This window comes from Haemorhous mexicanus, chromosome 3 (assembly GCF_027477595.1).
Source record: "Haemorhous mexicanus isolate bHaeMex1 chromosome 3, bHaeMex1.pri, whole genome shotgun sequence".
NCBI lineage: Eukaryota > Metazoa > Chordata > Aves > Passeriformes > Fringillidae > Haemorhous > Haemorhous mexicanus.
The window spans coordinates 56,108,360-56,127,151 of NC_082343.1; the positions used below are offsets into that span (position 1 = coordinate 56,108,360).

Sequence of the window (18,792 nt, forward strand, 5' to 3'; positions counted from 1 at the left end):
GCAAAGGATGAAAGAATTACACAGCCTCAGAGGGGTAGAGCAAGAGATGTGAAAAACCTGGCTCTTGGTAAGACACAATTTAGGTAGTAAGGCATTTCTTAAGAAATAAATAAAAGTAGAAACAAAAAACAACTAAGAAACAACATCATATTACCTTAGCACAACCTATTCAGTTTTCAGAAAAAACTTCAAAACCCCCAACGTTTCTAAAAGGGATAATGTAATCAATAAAGCATGCACAGAAACTACATGACTGGAATAAGTACTTGGGAGGATCTGCTTCAGGGTCATTGGAACTCCATCCAAACACAGCCCAATCAAAGAATTGATCTTTGCTCAAGTATTATCTTGAAGGAGGATAACTGTTAGGAATTCAAACTGAATATGGACCGTGAAGCACATTTGTGCAAAACTGTATTCACCTGTCTTCAAAGTCACACACAAAGCTACAAGCAATTCTGAACTCATAGATCATGATATGAAGGATAAATCCAGGAGCTACATTGAATATGCTTTTTTTTTTTTAAGAGAAAGTTTTTTATACTGATACTAAATGAGGAAACCCTATATAAATTTTGGAAACAGTAAATATGGCCTGTGTTTTCCAAACAGAATAATTATGTTAAGTGCTCACCTTACAGAATCTTCAAGTCAGAGCAAGTGCATGTATCTTTTTTTAAATGACTACCACATTAAACCTCTGAAATTGCAACCTTAGCAAGTAAAAGGCTGAAAACCAAAAGCAACCTCTTAAAACAAGAAGCTGTTCTCCTTCCCTTTCTTGCAGACACATACACACAAATACACATATACCTGCTAGTCAACACCTACATCAAGCTGAGTCCGAGAGATGCTGGAACTGTGCAAAACACTGTACTCATCTACGTGCTGTGCAGAAGGACTTAATGGGAAATGTGTCAGTTTCTGTACAAAAAAAGCACCTTAGCCTGATTTCAAATCACTCCAAATTACCCAACAGGGGTGAATCAAATGAAGAAGGATGTTCCTCTGCCACCAGCCCAGGGCTGATAGTGTTGGGCAGGATTATGGAGGAAGGTCACTGCTGGAAGGTTACTCACCATTACCTGCTGAGCTGTTCACCATGTTGGGTGCCATGCTGTAAGGAGGAGCCTGTGGGTTCATCAGGCCAGAGCTGTTGTTCATTGGCTGAGTGTAGGGGGAGCTGGAGCCCATAATCCCGCTCTGATTCATGGCAGGAAAATTGCCTTGCCTAGGAGGGGAAAGCACACATACAATATCTCATTACGGACCTCACTGCTGAAGATGCTGTGGTCACAGAGCACGTCCCCTATTGTTTGTAAGGAGAAAGCAGGTAATTAGTTCACTTTACCTACGTGAGGAGCTTTGAGTTAGTCTTGAGCTAATTATCATATATGTGAAATAGAACTGGACTAAAGACTTATTTCAAGAGACATATACAGTCTTTCTATGTCGCTATCAATCAGAAGAAAAATACAGCTCACATTATATACCCTATGAGTAGACAGCAATATGATCAGGAGTCAAAATTAGAATCTAGCATTGGCATAAAAAAAAACCCCAGCACATCACCATTCTTACCATTTTGACCATGTAATAGCACTCCTCACCTGCCAGAGCTTAATAAACAGTGAAATGACCAAAAGAAAAAATGGGTACCATAGATTCAGTTTCTGATTTCTGCATTCGTTGTTATTGTGTTGAACAGTGCTCATCTGTATGTGTCATCTATGCCCAATCTTTCAAAAACCTCCATGCATATTCCACTTCATTGAAACAAGAAACCTCAGCAGAACTATTTTACTTTTGAAAATTAATAGCATATTTGTATAATCCTTGTGTAACTGAGACTTAAATTTGTCTCAAAAACTGCCCTAAATGAAGCCCTTGCATAATTCTCCAAATGTTCAGACCAAGTATTTTGAAAGACTAAAACTTATCTACTTTTAAATTCTAAGAAGTATCTAAGTATGCTTGGTACCTGATTTGTCAAACTCTATAGACAAACTGAGGCATAAGGAAGAAAATAATCTAATTCAAGTAAGCGTGTTAACCCAATGTAATGCATGATTCAACTTAAAAAAATAACCTTTTATTCTTTTAATACATAAAACAATTACCTACCTTTTCTTAGTACAGTTGAAGATTGCATGTATTATCATATGCAGATGAGTAACACTTATGCACATAAAATAATACATATGAATAAAAACACACAGAAAAAATACTTACTTGTATATTCATAGGAAAATATTTAGGAAAATACAAAACTCAGATCTCTTTCATCAGTGTGCCCCTGTACATTTCTGCTGCTTTTCCAAATAAAAGAAACAAGAAAGCAACCACCCTTTTACACAGCTTTAGGATCTGTTAACTTTAATTTCCTTACAAAAAACAAAGCACTTAATTTCATCCTACAGGAAGGGAAAGCTGAATGTCTGGGTAGCAAGATGATAGTTTTGGTAAAAATTCTACTTTTAATTATTTTACAGTATTCAAATCAAAAAAGACAACTCCTAAATCAAGAACCCTGAGTAACTTCAATGGCTTCTTGTCTTCTCCAAATTCATGGCAGATTCTTAACACAATTGGTAGAAGCAGATTTCTTTTTTAGGAGGTGCAGGAGGAAGACCATTAAAGCACTATTTGGCCTAATTTTTCTTGACACACTGTGAATTTCTTCAAAGGAAAAGAGAACATGTTATCTAAATAAAGCATCTTTTTCCAAGTCAGTTTTGTCCTTTGCTCTCTGAAGACAAACTTTTCTTCACTCTTGCAAAGAGGCAAAGGCTTTCTTTTGATATGAAGGAGATAACTGCCATACAATGTCATTTCCCAGATGAAGCTTGCAACAGGAATTGGAGGGAAAAGATTTAAAATGCACAGTGGTGCAACACTCCAAGGGAAATTACAAAGGGAAAAGAGAAGAGTAGAACCATTTGGAAACAACTATAAATGATTTCAGTCACACAACCAAGCTTTTCTTATGTAAATACAGTATCTTAAACCCCTCCCCCCTCCTTTTCTAGCTGAAAATTGCTGTATTACAGCAAACGCAGTTAACTGAAATATGCTTCCTATGCTGGATAAGCAAGGTCCTTTCTGTTACTGGGTAAAGTTACTAGCGAAGATGAAAAAAACTGTGCAAGCATATTTTCATACTTTAAAAAAGAAGTAATGGATTTTCAGAGGTTCTTTTATGGAGTAAGGCTAGGATCCTGGAAAAGGCAAGTCTCTACAGGTATCTATCTCTTTAATGCCCTTCTTTTACCTTTAAAATACACAGGAGACACACACCTTGCAGGTAAACTGAAATTGGTTCTTACCTACCAATATTTCAATAGTATTACTTCCTAGCATGTGTGTCTTCTAAGCTGTGGGGCTGTTCATTGTCTCAAATTGAGGTACAACCTATTTCATGTTACCCACAATGGACATCAATCTCAATTGCAGCTCATGCAAGCATACTGCTGTACAACAGCTTTAAATCAACAAGTAGGAAACTATTTCCAGTTTAGATGGAGAGTGGAAATTAAATAAAAAGAACATACAGGCTTTGGCCAGGAGAGCAAGAAAACAACTGAAGTCTAAAACAATTACTTATGCACCCAGAAGAAGCTGAATGGCAGAACCTAATTCTGAAATTTCATTGGGCAAGGCAGCAGCTTCCCCTTTCATCCTCCTATGTAACATTGCACTTGGAACACAAACAGCTCACTGTCTCTGGAAAGAGCCCAACAAGTGAAAAGACTCAGCACCATCCCTGGCAGGACTTTGTCCTTTCCCAGCCCCCTATCAAAGCCCTGACCGCAGCACGCATGAGCTAATGCAGTAACACTGAAAGGACATCCTGTCAGAGTAAATGCTGTTTTATTATCAGATTGGGTGCAGTGAGCAGTACAGAGCTCCTCCACATATTATTTTGCTCTATGATGGCTTGGAATGGAAAGTTTCTTTAGGGAGAAATAATCAGGTATTACTTCAGCCTTTAATTCTCACTCCACAGTAGGCCTCCTTTGAGTAAAGACTGCCGACTGTGACAAATTGTGCTGCATCAGTGCTATAATATGAAGTGGAGTCCATTAAGAACTGAGCTGAGATCACCAAACTCATTTTGATTAACCTCCAGGTCACTAAACACTTATAAATATGTTACACAGCAGCTGCTAAACATATTTATATATGCTTAAGGTCACAGCATCATCTGTTGGTTGTTGGAGTTAAGTCAAAAATCTTATGTTTCCTTCTGTGCTGCTTTTAGTTAAGGCACATCCAACATACTACAGTACTAGACTCTCTCCTACATCTCCCAATTCCCTCCTCCATTTTTCCAGGATGCTAAATAAAAATTAAGCCTTTAAAAACAGTCTGCTGTACATGTACTGACATCTAATAGCAAAAATTCAACTGGCGGGCTATGAATTTTACAGCAGTACAAACCCAGCTAAGTACACAATTTTACACTATTTGCCACATAAACACCAAGGGCTGGGTTGCTTAGGGATGATGCAATTAGGAATAATAGGAAGAAATTAAGAAAAGGTGCACTTAAGTTTAGTATAAAGAAAAGATGTCTTCATGGTGAGATACAGTTACTCTCCAAGGGAATGAAGGAAACCTCAGCTCCTGACATTTCTGCATGCAGGCAACACACACAAATACATTAAAATGTATTGGTCAGAGAAACCCTGCATTGTGTATGAACTAGAGTATCTGCTCTTGCAATACCTTGATCCTAGATAATGTATTTTTCCCCATTTAGAAGAACAAGCAGCCAGACCAATACAAATTTGGGATTATGCTATCCATTTAAACACAATACCTAAGGCTACAATTTTTTTTTTTTTCTGCTTTACTGCTACAAGTAGATCTTGAAGAGTTTGGCAATTGTAAGAGATTTAAAGTGGAAGAGAGGAATCTGTTTGCTTTCTATGGTTTATTTACTCTGCTGGCAATTTAGCAAAGCATCATGCCAGAGCCAGTTGCTATGCTTGAGGAAAAGGCTGCCCCCTCAGGGAACTTGGAGAAGCTGGAGGAATGTGCTGACAGGAACCTTGTAAAAGTCAATGGGGACAAGCGCAAGGTCCGGCACCTGGGAAGGATGAGCCTCCTGCAGTGGTGCCAGTTGGGATTTGACCAGAGGGAGCAGCTTTGCTGAGAAGTCTCTGGGCTTCTTGGCAGACAGAGCTGGCATAAGCCAGCAGTCTGCCCTGGCAGCAAAGAGGGCCAACAACATCCTGGGCTGTGTGACGAGGTGCAGAGTTGGGAGATGGAAGAAACTGATCATCCCATCCTTCCTCAGGACTCACTGGACTTCATCTCGAGTATCATGCTCAGTTTTGGATCCCCAAAAGAAAAGATGATGATAAACTAGAGTGAGCAGAGAACCCCTTACATGGCCAGGGCTTGAGCACTGGCCCTGGAAGGGCTGAAGATGAGGCCTCATTCAGCCAGGGGCAGAGACAGCTGTTGAGAGACACCTACAGCAGCCCCATAGCACCTAAAAGGAGGTCAGCAAGAAGATAAAACTGGCCTTTTCAGTGGGGGAACAAGACACACTGGGCAAGAGTGAAAACACATTAAGCTCAGACTGGATGCAAGGAAACCATCTTCCCAGTGAAAATAGTGAGAGACTACATCTGGTGGCCTAAAGGGCCATCTCTGCCTTTGGAGATTTTGAAGACCCAAACAGGGTAACACCCTAAGCTCTAAAATGAGCCTAAGATGAGGAGAAGGTTGGACTAAACATTCCTCCTGAGGTTCTGTTCCAGCTTGAATGATCCTATGATCTTAGCTTGTTGGTTTCACTGTGCTGTTGACACTCTGGTGTACTACTGGGTCCAAAATACAACTGCTCAAATTCTAACCATTCCCTTTTAAGAAGCTGTTCTTCTGATATTTTGTTTTCTTTCATTTGCAATCTACCCAAAGCTTAATCTGCACTTAATCTCTTTTCTCTGCAAAATAAGTAGCATCAGATCTAATTGTGTCTTCTGAGCTAATGCAGAAGTCTGTGTATTTAAAAAGAGGAGCTGACACGCAAGATCTGGTCATCGTTAAAAAGCACAACAAAGAAATTGTCCGAAAGAACAGCACTGACAGTACACAGGAGCACAGGAGCTGCTGAGCACTCTCTTATACTGAAATGCCTTCCTTTAATTGGACCTGAAATCCTCAGTAAGTTTATGTGTTGTCTCCAGCTGTGACACAGAAGTCACTCTACAGCCCTTGCGCTTCATAGAACTTCTGATACGTGATTTAGTACCTCCTCAGTTTTGTCACCTGATGCAAGACTTATACTGTCATCTTCCTTCTCTCTTCTTATTGAAAAAATATGAATTCACTAACAAGTTGAGTTCAGATGTGTATGTGGACAATGGACAATGACAGAAGCGGATTATGCTTCTCAAGAAGGCAAGAAATGAAGACACAACTTTTCATATGGAAGCATGTCAAAGCTCAGGTTGTTCTGTGTACACAGAGATCAAGTTCTAAAACTTTCTGTGGATTTCCTAAGAGGTACCTGGTGCCTTGTACTCTTCTCTCAACCTACAACACCAGAGCAAAGCCCTTCATACAGTCAGAAAAAGTGAACCAGCTTCTGTAATGAGCCCTGTGGCAGCCTGAGCACAAGAGGCGAGTCCAACATGGAAATGTAAAGGGAAAAGAAGAAAGCTTCAGAGGTGGAAATCATAGAGGTGAGGAGCATGAAGGAGACAGTAGAAGGAAATTAAGAAGGAAAAAGGATTGGGAACATTCTCACTAGGTTCCAAAGGTTTTTAGGGCAAGGAGGATGATAGGTGTGCAGGAGAAGGGCAGATGAAGCAGAGATGCAGGAGAAGGAGCAGGGAGAAACACACAGAATGCTGCTACTCCCAGGGTAAACATAGATTATGGTCCCTCTAGCACAAGTGGAGCCTCTTAGCCAGATATGCCTGAAGGAAGGAAGGGATTCACGGGAAGCTTCCAAAGCAGGGTGCTATGAGACATGTGCCTTCCCTCAGCTCCTCAGCTTGTGCACCCTGCCCTGAGGTAGGGCCAGGCTCTGAGGTGGCCACCTTGGCCAAATGCTGGGGGGACCCCAGTCCAAATGTGGCCCAACAGGGTGATGCTGAAGGGGCAAGAGCACAGATGGGGCACGCAGCCCAGGTAGGGAAGAGATGGCAGTGAGTCACACTGCACAAATCCTGGCAGTCACAAACTCCTATCAGTTGTTAGTTAGGCACTTGGGCATTGTGCTTCCTGACACTTGGCACGGCGTGCACCTAATGTGGGGATTTCTCCCAGTTCTGCTGCTCTAAGTGCTGGACCTGAAAAACTATCCTGTTACTGTGACCTGGCCACCTGAGCAGTTGGCTGGTGAACAAAACAAAAAGGCCCCCAAGTTTGCCATTTCTGCTCCAGATCTTTAACCTACATCAGTTTTGCAGTGAATGCACTGCAGCACCTCAGGGGAGTAATTTGTGTAAACATTTTAAAAGGAACATTTTTTCTTTTAATGCTGACACACTGCTAAGGTGGCTACTTGATTACAAACTGTGAAAATGACTGCGTTAGGCTGCACTCACAAATCACAGTGTACTGACCAAATTGCCCTGTGCTTATCTGTGCCAGGTCTGCAGCATGACAATATTTCCTCTCTCTTTTAAATGTCAAAGTATGATTTGGGGGGTTGTTATTTAAACACACTGACCTGCACAATAACCAGAAATACTTTATTTAAATCTGTCTTGAGCTGGGACTAGCCTTAAGCGTTTATAATCTGTCACACTTTGACACCAAATGGGTTATTATAATGAGAGTAATTCAGGAGTGAGACCTGTGAATGCTTTCTCCCGGGAGAATTTACACATAAACATGTGCAGACGGATACATATGCTCTTTTGTTATGGATTTTCCTTCTTGCTACATTATGGGCTTCCTTGGAGAAGTGAAACCATTTCTGTTGTCAGCGGATATGGGAGAACTGAAGAAGGGAGAGGAGAGCGAGGGAAAATAAACCCCAACATTGCTTACTTTGATCTGCCTGGAGGTTCACAGCACTCTTAGCAAAGGCCAAGACAAATGAAGCCTGAATATTGGCTTGAGCAGCTATAAAATGGCATTGAAGGCACTTCCCATGTGAATTAAACAAATTAATTTAACGTCATTATATCTGAAAGCAAAGTATCTTCTTGTTAGTTGTTACTTTAGGAATACTAACCTGGACTTATATGTCCTCCTCTGTTCAGTGGGGAAGTTCACCAGTTGTAATAACAAAAGTTTCAGAAAATCAGCGACAAAAGCTGCTGATGTGACAGGTATTAGGTCTGCCACAAGACTTTCTGCCATTTTTCAGGCTAGAAAAGAGAAAATTTTACACCTGTGCATATCTACTTGTGTGAAAATGGCAGGCCTAAGTTCTGAAATACACTGACAAAGCACTGGAAAAGATAATGAAAAAGTGGATTTGCACTGAGGGGTGTGTGTGTACGTGTCTGCTGACAAGAGGTACACAGAACTAACAAAAAAGTGGTCTTCTCAACAACCAGGCCTAAATGCTAATGCTAAAATGGGGGAATAATTTTAACATTGTAATTATGTGATAGTGCAAATTGCCTTGTAATCCACTGCAGTTGGACCAAGTACACTGCCTGATTTCTTCATCTGGCTGATCCAAATATTGCTGTGTAAGATACTTTTAAAAAGAGTAACAGAAATAGCCTTTCTAAATATATTATCTTTCCTCTGATTTACACAACTACTTGTGCCTTTACCATCATCTCCATTGCTTGGATTTTGCTAAAAACCAGTCAGGGAGGGGGAGGAACTTAAAAATTAGTTGCTCCTACCACACTGATTCAATGCTGAGCTACTCAGAAAAAGTCACAAAAACCTATTGTTGGTTTACAAGCTGTTGTCATCCCATTAACGATTTTTCCAGTGAAAACATCTGCCCAATGGGCTACCTACTCAATAGTCATTCAAAGGCCAACAAAACAGGAGTGTCACACCACATGGAACTCTGGAAGAGCAACGTAAGAGGCATGTGTAATTCATGAGTAATAATGCTAATAACAACACAAACTACCCAACATTTGCACAGCTGAATGCATACTGGGATCAGAATAAATCTCTCTACCCCATTTTACAGATAATAAAAACTGAGGAAGAGATCCAAGATTATTAATGGTCTAAAATATGGCCAAAAGAATAATAGAGCAGTTGAATACAGTGAGGAAAATACAGCACAAGTAAAAAAGAAAATAAATCCCTAACTTCATTTGATCCTCATAACAGAAGGGTGTGTGACTGAAAAGCATTTAGTGATAGTAAAATACTGTAGGGTTTTGTTTGTTTGTTTTAAGTTGCAGACATTTGATTTTCTTCTTATAAAATCCCCTTTTTGTTAATTAAAGCAGTTTTGGTCTGAATTTCATAGTGATCACAGCATTTGATCACCAGTCTTCAAACCCACAAGGAACTCCTGAAATGCCTTTATTGCACAGCATTCTTACAAGTGCAGCAACACCTCCATATCCGAATTTATCTGTGTAAGAACAAACTAAGCTCTTGGTACTCCATGTAACCTGTACTGGATAAATACAATTATAATGCTGTGTGACAAAAACCACAGAACAACTGAAAAGTGGGCCAAGTCAAACGGCCTGGAAAGCCATCAGAGCTCTGCTCTTGGTGACCTCTGCCTACCTCCCCCACATATGGATTTCTACTGCAGCTCTAACAGCAACTGCTTGCACAACTGTCCCCCTCAGATATGGCAACTGAGCACTGAGGGGATACATTTCCTAGCCCAAGTGGAGTGTGTGATGCACAAAAAAGGGCTGCTTTAATTTGTCCAGCAAGCAGGAGCATGCATGAACTGGGTTTACAGGGAAAAAAAGAAATTTGCCCTGTATGGCATGATGCTGTCAATCTGAACCAGAATGTCAAGAAGGGTGATTTAGCCTGGTGTGACTTGATGTTGAAATGGGAATGACTCATATGACTCTCACTATGCACCTTCTATTTCTGTGCATGCTTATAAATAGCTGTATTAAAAAGTCGGAAGGCCCTATGAACTCTCTCCCAGAAAGATTATTTGAAAGTGGTAAGAGTCTGTTCCCAGCACTTGAACAGCCAGAAGGTCACCAAGGTGTGGTGCTAAAAAGCTACAGGAAACTAAGGACACACTTTGTGTTTCACTAACTCAGTTTCCTCTGGTGGGACACTGTCTTGGGACAGGTTTGACTCCTGAGCTCCCTGTCCTCCACCTGGGGATGCTGTCTGCCACCACCTGGTTGCAATGCTCAGCCACATCCCCACGTTGCTTCTGAGCACCTTGGAATGCTCTGTGCTAGCAACCAACCGAAAACCTAATAAAAACCTGAGCATTTCATGCCAGCTCTTCCATGGATTTTTTCATAGTAAAATGTCATCTGGCTGACAGCAGCATGCTGAATGCCACTGTGCATGTGCATCAGCATGGTGAAGAAGCTCTCCAGAGGGATTTTCCAGCAGACACATTTTCACTCGCCTATCTTTGCCCAATGGCCTGGAGCAGTTATATGTTTATTGATATTATTACCAGCACTGTTACCATCAGTCTCAGCTCTTTGGCACACTGGACAGTTTCACAAGAGCAATGTAGTGCACATACTGGTATGATTTCAGCTGCCTCTTTACTTCATCTTGGTTTCAGATGCCTGAAACCTACTGTGGCCACTGCAACAAGTATTTAATGTGTTAGTAAGATTGCCAGCCATCATTAACAAATCTCATGTTGTTAGGTTATTATTTAATCTGATTCTTACAAGGCTACTTATATGTCCAGCTAGAATTGGTGTTTCCATTCTGAACTTATCAACAAACTGAAGGGCTCTTCCCATTTATATTTCCCCAGGCAGCATAGATCAAAAAAAAAAATTAGTTTATTTTTCTCTCAAATACCACCCTTGTAAAAGAACCCAAAACCTTAAACTGCCTTGAAAACCTGAAACCCTCCTACCATTTTTTATGTCCCTCCCTTTCTGTCACAAAAATCTCAGGCTGTTCAATCACAGCACTGTACTTGCACAGTGTTATGTGCCAAATCACACAGCACAGTCACAGAATTAGCTTTCTTCATGAGTCCCATTAAACAGATGGCTATTCTACTTTGTTTTGGCTTTTTTTTTCCTAACCACTTCTGTGATTTAAATTAGTAGATCTTCTGACAGACTGTGAAAAGTGTTTCCTCATCTGAAATAGTTTTTGTCACCCAAGAAAGAGTACTCAATCTAAGGTTCTCCCTCATTTAACTTTATACAACATCAATTAATGAAGTACTGCATTCTTAACATCCTAAAGATCATATTTTAAGGTACAGAATTTCTATGTAACATCCAACCCAGAGGCAGAACGTTAATAAGCTACACAAAGTCCTATACTACCATTTTGTTTCAAAATAATTAGTCTTTCTACAGAGAGCCATGAATCCCCCAAACAGCCAAATCAAGCCAAAAATAATCTTGACACAATAATAATCGAATTAGAAGTGTCTCTGAGGTAAGTGAAAATTCTCATTCATTACTAAAAATCATGCTTCCTGCCCAACACACTCCTTCTTTCACAATTTAAGAATGGTTACTCTCTGAAGAAGGGAAAGAGTAGGACTCTTGAGGTCTGTGGTTAATCTCTAATGGCATGAACAGCATACAGCAGTCGACTTGATTGATGAGTCCAAAGAAGAAAAAAATGCCTCCCCAAATCACTGGTTGCTTGCAAGAGCTCTGCAGCATGGTGACAACGAGGGCTCCAAAATGATGGATTTACCTTTTAGTAAAACAAAATTCCAGATAAAAATGTATTTCTCTTAGTCTCCCACAAGAAATGGCTTTGGTTAGCTCAGCATGTAAAGTTTCTTCCAATCCTTACACAATTTTATCAGCAATTTTGAGCTGATCCATAAAATGCATCTCCATTTAAATAAAATAATCACAGAAGATTTCTAGCTCTCCCCTAACAATAATAAATACATATAAGCTGAGCTGAACTTCCTCCCTCCTAATACATTATAGAAAAAACCCCATACATGATTCTCCTTTGAAAAGCAAAACATGAGGAAAAGAAAAAAGAAATAATAAAAAAATCAGCTTGATACAAATGACTATTTCTCATGAAGAGGGAAGAAGCATGGGTCCTTTAGAAGAGAAATATGTCAATGCTGGTTAATAGCTTCCTTAGAAATTACAGTTACAGTAAGCATTAGTATTTGGACTTTTAACCCCTCAAATCACACAGAAGCCTAGCATGGGGAGAAGATATTCCAGCTATTACTGCATCTCCTCCAGCCTGAGGTGGAGCCAGCACGGGAGTATTTGGGGTTCACAGAGACAATACAGCCAGTTAGGCCAATGAGCAAAACCACTTCACCCTGCTGGAACTACACACGGACTTTATTTTGGAAGCCAAATATAGTTCCATGGACTGAAAATACCACCAGGATATCAGAACAGCACTAATCGAAAGCAAAGTGGGGCTCATTTCAGGGTGACCCATCAGGATCTCTAAAGGAAATCTGTGATTGTTTGGAGGAGCAGAGCAGAGGGGAAATGACCAGACAGCTTGAGCCTGGAGAACTGTGAACGGCCTGAATTTGAACAGGAGCAACTCCTTCCGTGTGACTGAATGTTAAATAAAAGACCCGCAGAAAGAGCCTTTCTTGCCAGGGGCTTATTTCAAAGGCAACAGATAACGCAGGCACTGGCTCCAATTATGGCTACCAGTCCTATCTTAGCCTAGTTTACTTTGGGGATTTCACAGCTGGCAGCCTTTCATCTAGAAGTAGCCTGGTTTGAATAAGCAAAGAAACTTGAATGAGTACTTAACCTTCCTGCACTCCACCGAACTTCCCAGCAGAGAAGAACAGCACCTCCAAGTTTAAGGGGAAAAGGGAAAACAATGGAAAATATATACTCTCTCCAGGGATTAAAGATGGTAAGTTTTACTGAAGCGCTTCAAGACTTCCTGTTACAAAACTGCAGCTTTCAAAATCACAATTAGAATTTTAAATCCAAGTTTCAAGATCAAAAGGGCCAGACTGGAAAATACTGCACAAAACTGACAGGCACTAGGATGTAAAACACCTAAAACAGTTCTGGGTTTTATTTATATTATTATTCTTTTTAAAAAATTTATTCCCCATTTCCGCCTCCTTCTTTTTCCTTTTGACATTTTAATGCACCATGTCCATTACTATATTTCCTCACCAGTACCTTCTAGTCCATCAGCAGTGCTGCATTACCCTGCTGTTGGAGAAAATAATACGCAAAAAGTGCTTTGCTGGCACCAGCAACACGGGATTATGAATTATACATACCCAGCAGGGGAGAAATGCTGATGGAAGGTTAGGGTGCCTGTATGTGTGCAAGTGTGCAAGTGCATGTAGACACACACACAGACTAAGAAGATGACATCTAGAATGCACTTTTAAAACTAATTTATACTAATTGTGTTTCTCTGTACAACAGAAATTCTCTAATATCAGTGCAGCTTTGTTTGATCAGTTTTATGACTGATTAAAAACATACTAAATTCTTCTCACCACATTACAGTGAGGCTGTGGTAGCTAACCCGTTGCTAAGCAATTTAGAACCAGAACCACATTCTAGAATGCCTAGAAGTATGTCAGAGCAATGCAACATCACACATTATTGTAGACACTGAACACTATTTCTCAGGTGGGGATCAGCAGAAGATAATATAAATACCCACCTCAATTTAGCAACCCAATGGCCAGGATTTAAAATGATCAGAGGTTGCAAATAGCAAAAAACTGGTTCCCAGTTCCTCAGTTTAATAAACTACTAGGTCTGAGTTGTCTCCTCTAAAATCAATGGCAGTGAATTCTCAATTCACTCAATCTATAAAAAAAATTGCTTTAATTTACAAAATTGCAACATGCAATCCTGAGAATCATATTAAGGTACATTGAGGTCAAAGGGGCTGCCTTCAAAGATAGGATTGCTCCTCATGTAGGCACATCAAAACTCATTTTGTTGTAATTAGTTCAGGTATTGATAACTGTAGTTGCACCAGCAAAAGGCTCATTTTAGCATCCAGCTGGATGCACATTTTACAGCCAGCTAGCACCGAAATTACATTTTCTAAGGCCACACTACTAACGGCATCCAAACCAGCCATTTTACAACCATGTTTTTACCTTTCCATATACTACTGTCACACTTTCAACTGCTAAGAAGACATGCTCAGAATGACACTCGCTGCTAGCACGAGAGATGCTGAAAGTGATGGTGACAAGCATCTAGCTCTAAAGATGTTTGTTGACTTCGGGTGCCAAACTGATCATCAGTTTTAAACTGAGAACTTGCTGTAGGAAGCAAAAGCTCACAGACAGTGCACACATAGTCCTGCAAATGTTCAAACTGAGGAGCTCAACACTGGCTGGTACTAGAAGATATTGGCTAAATTTGCTGCCTTTCACATCAACAGGGAAAACAGTACCTCATTTGCTTAAAACTGTTATTACTGAATTGTGATGCAGTTTTGTACACACAGGAACATTTATCTATTGCTTCAAATATATGTGCTGTTCTAAGAATCACAGTGTGATAAAACATCTTTTGGAGCCACCAGGTCCTTTAAGGTCTCCTCTGGGTTCTAATCTCCTGCAGCAGAACCAGCCCTTGGGGTTTCAGTCAATGCCAACTTTCTTCCTTGGATATATTAGGTCTTCAACATACAGTCCTCAGCAGTCAATGGTTATGCTGAGACCAAGACAAGTCAAATATAAAAAGGAAAACACTGTTTTGTAGTTCCTTCACACTCTCCTCCTGAAAATAAAGTGAATTACTACACAGGGTACTAGAGATTTATTTAACATTGCCTGCTGTGAACTTTTATTCAGAGCAAGCTTGAACACCCTGGGTAGCCTGAAACAATGAAGAGATTCAATGAAGAGATCTTAAAAACACCTTTCTTTTCTCTAGCCTGACATGGCACTTATCATTTGGGAAGCCCTGGCACGCATGCACAAGACAGCCTAGCACATGGTAAGATTTTAGGTTATAGGGAAGGTATGATGTAGTTGTATAAATTAATCTAAGCTTAACATAAAGCAGACCTCAAGATGAGGTCAAAGGCTAATTCAAATGGTGTAAACCTAGTATCTTCCACAGCCACCACTTTAATTTATATGATTTTAATCTATTCTAATGAAAAGGGTGGTGGTCTGCTCTGAGGATGATACCTAGGTATAACTGGCTGACACTCAGATCCTGATCATCCTGCCCTGGTTAATGAACATTGATTTTGTGCCCCAGTGGAAGAGATTTTTTTTTCTGATGCATGCCATTTAAATTCATTTTATGCTGATGCTTAGTGTGGCTTGGCAAGGCAGAGGCAAACCAGCATTCTGTGTCTAAATGAGACTCCTGAGCTGGGAAAGGGTAGATCCTGTGGATTAACAGCTGAAGATAAATTTCTCTCCCCTATTGATACTTGGCTAATGAGTCAACAAGTTGACCTTGAAGTGGATCACAACCAACTTGAACAGAAATACTGCTGGGTAACCATGACTATGACACAACCATTTGATTTTATTCTTAATTCTACACAGAGGAGGATGTTTTATAGTAATAAGAATGCAACACTTTCTGAGCTCCACAGCTGAACCTTATAAACTCAGCACATTTGAAGAAAAAGGCTGGGCACTGTTCATGCATGTTGGCATACAGAAGTGGATGTCTTCCCAGTTAGGTAAAGTAGTGTGGTGGGAGTGTTCTCCCATTTCACTAAGTTTTGTTTCTAATTTTTTTTCTTTCTGCATTTTCTGTACACATATATGAATAAAGTAATTCAGGGACAAACCCAAGTAGCAGCTACAGAAAACTGGTAATTAAAAGTTGATAACTGCCATGACAGCAGCAATAATTTGGGTGTTAAAGGTTTCCTACAGAAGTAACAACTGGAGTAACAGGATGGCAGGGAAGGCCGTAAGAGTTACATCTCAGGTGAAGATGGACTTGTTTGTGAGGGAGCAAGAGGCTGGGAGCCAACATAGATACTTTCTCCCAGTTCTCTAACTTGTGATATGGTTACAGAAATCAGTGTGGAGGACCCTGGTGAGAAAACAGTAGTTGCACTTCAGGCAAATGTTTTGCAAGGGATACTTAGTGCTTCTAAAAATTCTTTAGAGACTAATTTTTCAAATACATGCACAATCAACTACAGTGTACTAAAATTTCCTTGCAAATCCCATTAAGAAACCCTGCAATCACTCCTGCAGTACATCATCTCTCAGAAAAGGATCACACTTTGGGGGTTGCAGGTCTCTGCCTAGGCAGTAGTGACAATACCACCACGTCCAGAAAATGTGGCTGCACGCACCGCTGCAGACAAGAACACCAGAAATGAAAAGAGAAAAATGGTGCCTGGGTCAGGGAAGGAGACAGCTCATTCCTTCTCAGGGATGAGGTTCTTCAAGTCCCTTTTAGGCACAGGGAAATGGAGCTGTGCCAAAAGCCATGCAGGTGTGTTGAGTGAGTGACATGCAGATTTTCATTGTACTGTCACAGTGGCATTGGCTAAAAGAAACCTAAAAACTAAAATCCCCTCTACAATGCAAATATTTCTGTATCTTTCATGTGATTTTTATATTCCTTCAGCAGCCAGATGGGATGTTCACAAACATTTTCAAAAAATGTCAAAGTCCCACAGCAAGTCCAGTTTACACTGCTGCCTACCTGTACTGGTCAGGCTGGTGTGCTGAGGGAGCCTGAGTGTAGCCACAGTTCAGGTGCTGTGAAGAAAACATGGTGTGTCTGCCAGCCCCAGACTGGATAAACAAGTGACCTAATGTGTGGTGGCCTGAAGCAGAACCTCTCTGGGTTTGATCTGTATCACAAATCTGAGTCAATGTCAAATACATTCTTTCCACCTGTGAGTCTCCAGGACTTGCAGGAATAGCCAAAAGCCATAATGCTTTCTCCCCTACAGTTGACTTGAGATCAAAGAGGAAAGCAGTGTGCTTGCAAACCCCTAGCATGAGAGTAGTGTGACAAGTTCCTCCCAATTTGCAGTTTATATATAACCCTTTGGCCAGTATTTGTGATAGATTCAGTGATTGCTCAGCTCTTCCAAAGGTGCCGGATCACTGGAATGGGCAGTATGTGACAGGACTGCTCCGAAATGGTGCAGTTTTGTCCAGTCAAAGCTAGAAAGAAAAAGCAGCTCTACAAAATTTACATTGGAGGAAAATGTGAGATAGAAGAGGTAATCATTTAACCCAGTTTTTGATCAAACATCACACACTATGCCCAACATGTAAGTTGAATCACAACCAAATGCTTTCCACTTAACACAAAGTCTTTTCTTGCTGTCAAGACCAACAAATGTGAGCTTTTCCTTTCATTCTATGATTATAGAGAAATCCTGTTCCTGCAGCTGCAGTGATGGCCTATTTATTCCTTCGTGCCTGACCTATCAGCTTATAGCCTAAACCAGACAGACAGAAGCAGACTTCCATAAATCCTACTAGACAGGTCTGTTAAAACAACCAACAGAAGAAAGGGACTGCTGGTTCACAGATATCTGCTGGAGTACGGTCTGTTTTAAGGGAGCCTGTTTCTCTTTACTGAGCAAGAACATGAAGTACACTAAATTACCTGTTATTGTTTTAAAAGTTTGCTGATGCTTATTATTAGTAGCCACCTGCCTTTTAAGCTCTCAACACAAGAAAGTAACAAATACAGGGACACACTGGCTTCCTATTTCTTGTTTAACACTGCATCTTGGAATAAGAGCAACTCTAGTGTCCACAAACACTGGTCTTGAATGATAAATATCTGGATGAATGCATGTGCATCTGTGTATGCACATGCATAAGTGCAGTGAGCAATACACACACATATGAACACATTCACCAGAAGAGTGGAACCAGATTTGTGTAATTCTCAAACATTATGGACCTTCTTGCAACAGAAAAAGGTAATAAATATGCCAGGAGTTATTGGAGTCCAGGGAAATGTGGATGTTACTTAATCTGAAAAATTTCACCAAAAAAAAAAAAAAAAAAAAAAAAACCCAAAAAAAAACCCCACAACAAATTGCAAATATTCAGTCATTTTAAGAATGACATGGACAGCAAAGTGCCTTTTACCAAAACCCATATATGGCAACATGTAGCTAAGCTGCCCAAAGGGGAGACAAGAAGACAGAGGAGGGCTCCAACCTCTGCAGTTCTGCTTGGAGGTTCTCTATTGCACAAGTGGCAGGTATCAACTCCAGATAAGTACAGGTTGTTTTATGTCTCCCTCTGCCTCTCCCCTCTAGCTGCTCCCCTCAGCCTGTCCTCCTCTCCCCTTCTGCAGGCCTGCTTGGGAGCAAGAACATCACACAGAAGAGAACTGCCATCAGCACTGCTGCTCCAAACATGGGTATTAGATGCAAGAGCTGATGGGCAGCTTCACAGGCTTCCTTACTCTCTGGCAGGGGTAAGCTGCTGAGGACATGTTGGCCCTCTCTTTACCAGAGGTAAAAAAAGTATAAAAAGTCAAAAAAGTTTAAAGTTGCAGAGGGCTTGTGGAATGTCAGCGCAATCCTGTGGGTTTCCCTAAAGCTGTAATGCCAAGAACCAAACTAGAAGTGGCCATCATCACCATTGTCACAACTGCTTTCTGAGAGGATAATTCAAACAGGCAACAGCATGCTTTCTCCTCAAGAAAAGGAGATGATTCAGAAAAAGTATTCTTCGGACACACCACCTCCTCCCAAAGATAAGGGCATAGCTAGAACATGTATAAATGCACATTC

At 40.6% G+C, this 18,792-nt stretch overlaps 1 protein-coding gene across 6 annotated transcripts in view; it reads right to left on the reverse strand.

The window, feature by feature from the left end:
* ARID1B (AT-rich interaction domain 1B) overlaps positions 1-18,792 on the reverse strand; it is a 326,525-nt gene that overhangs the window by 40,618 nt on the left and 267,115 nt on the right. For 4 of the 6 annotated variants that reach the window (XM_059841925.1, XM_059841923.1, XM_059841927.1 and 1 more), the window contains one exon: positions 1,080-1,231. In XM_059841925.1, the coding sequence (XP_059697908.1) occupies positions 1,080-1,231 (152 nt within the window). The remainder of the gene's footprint in view (positions 1-1,079; positions 1,232-18,792) is intronic. The other 2 variants (XM_059841926.1, XM_059841924.1) reach the window with 1 other exon arrangement.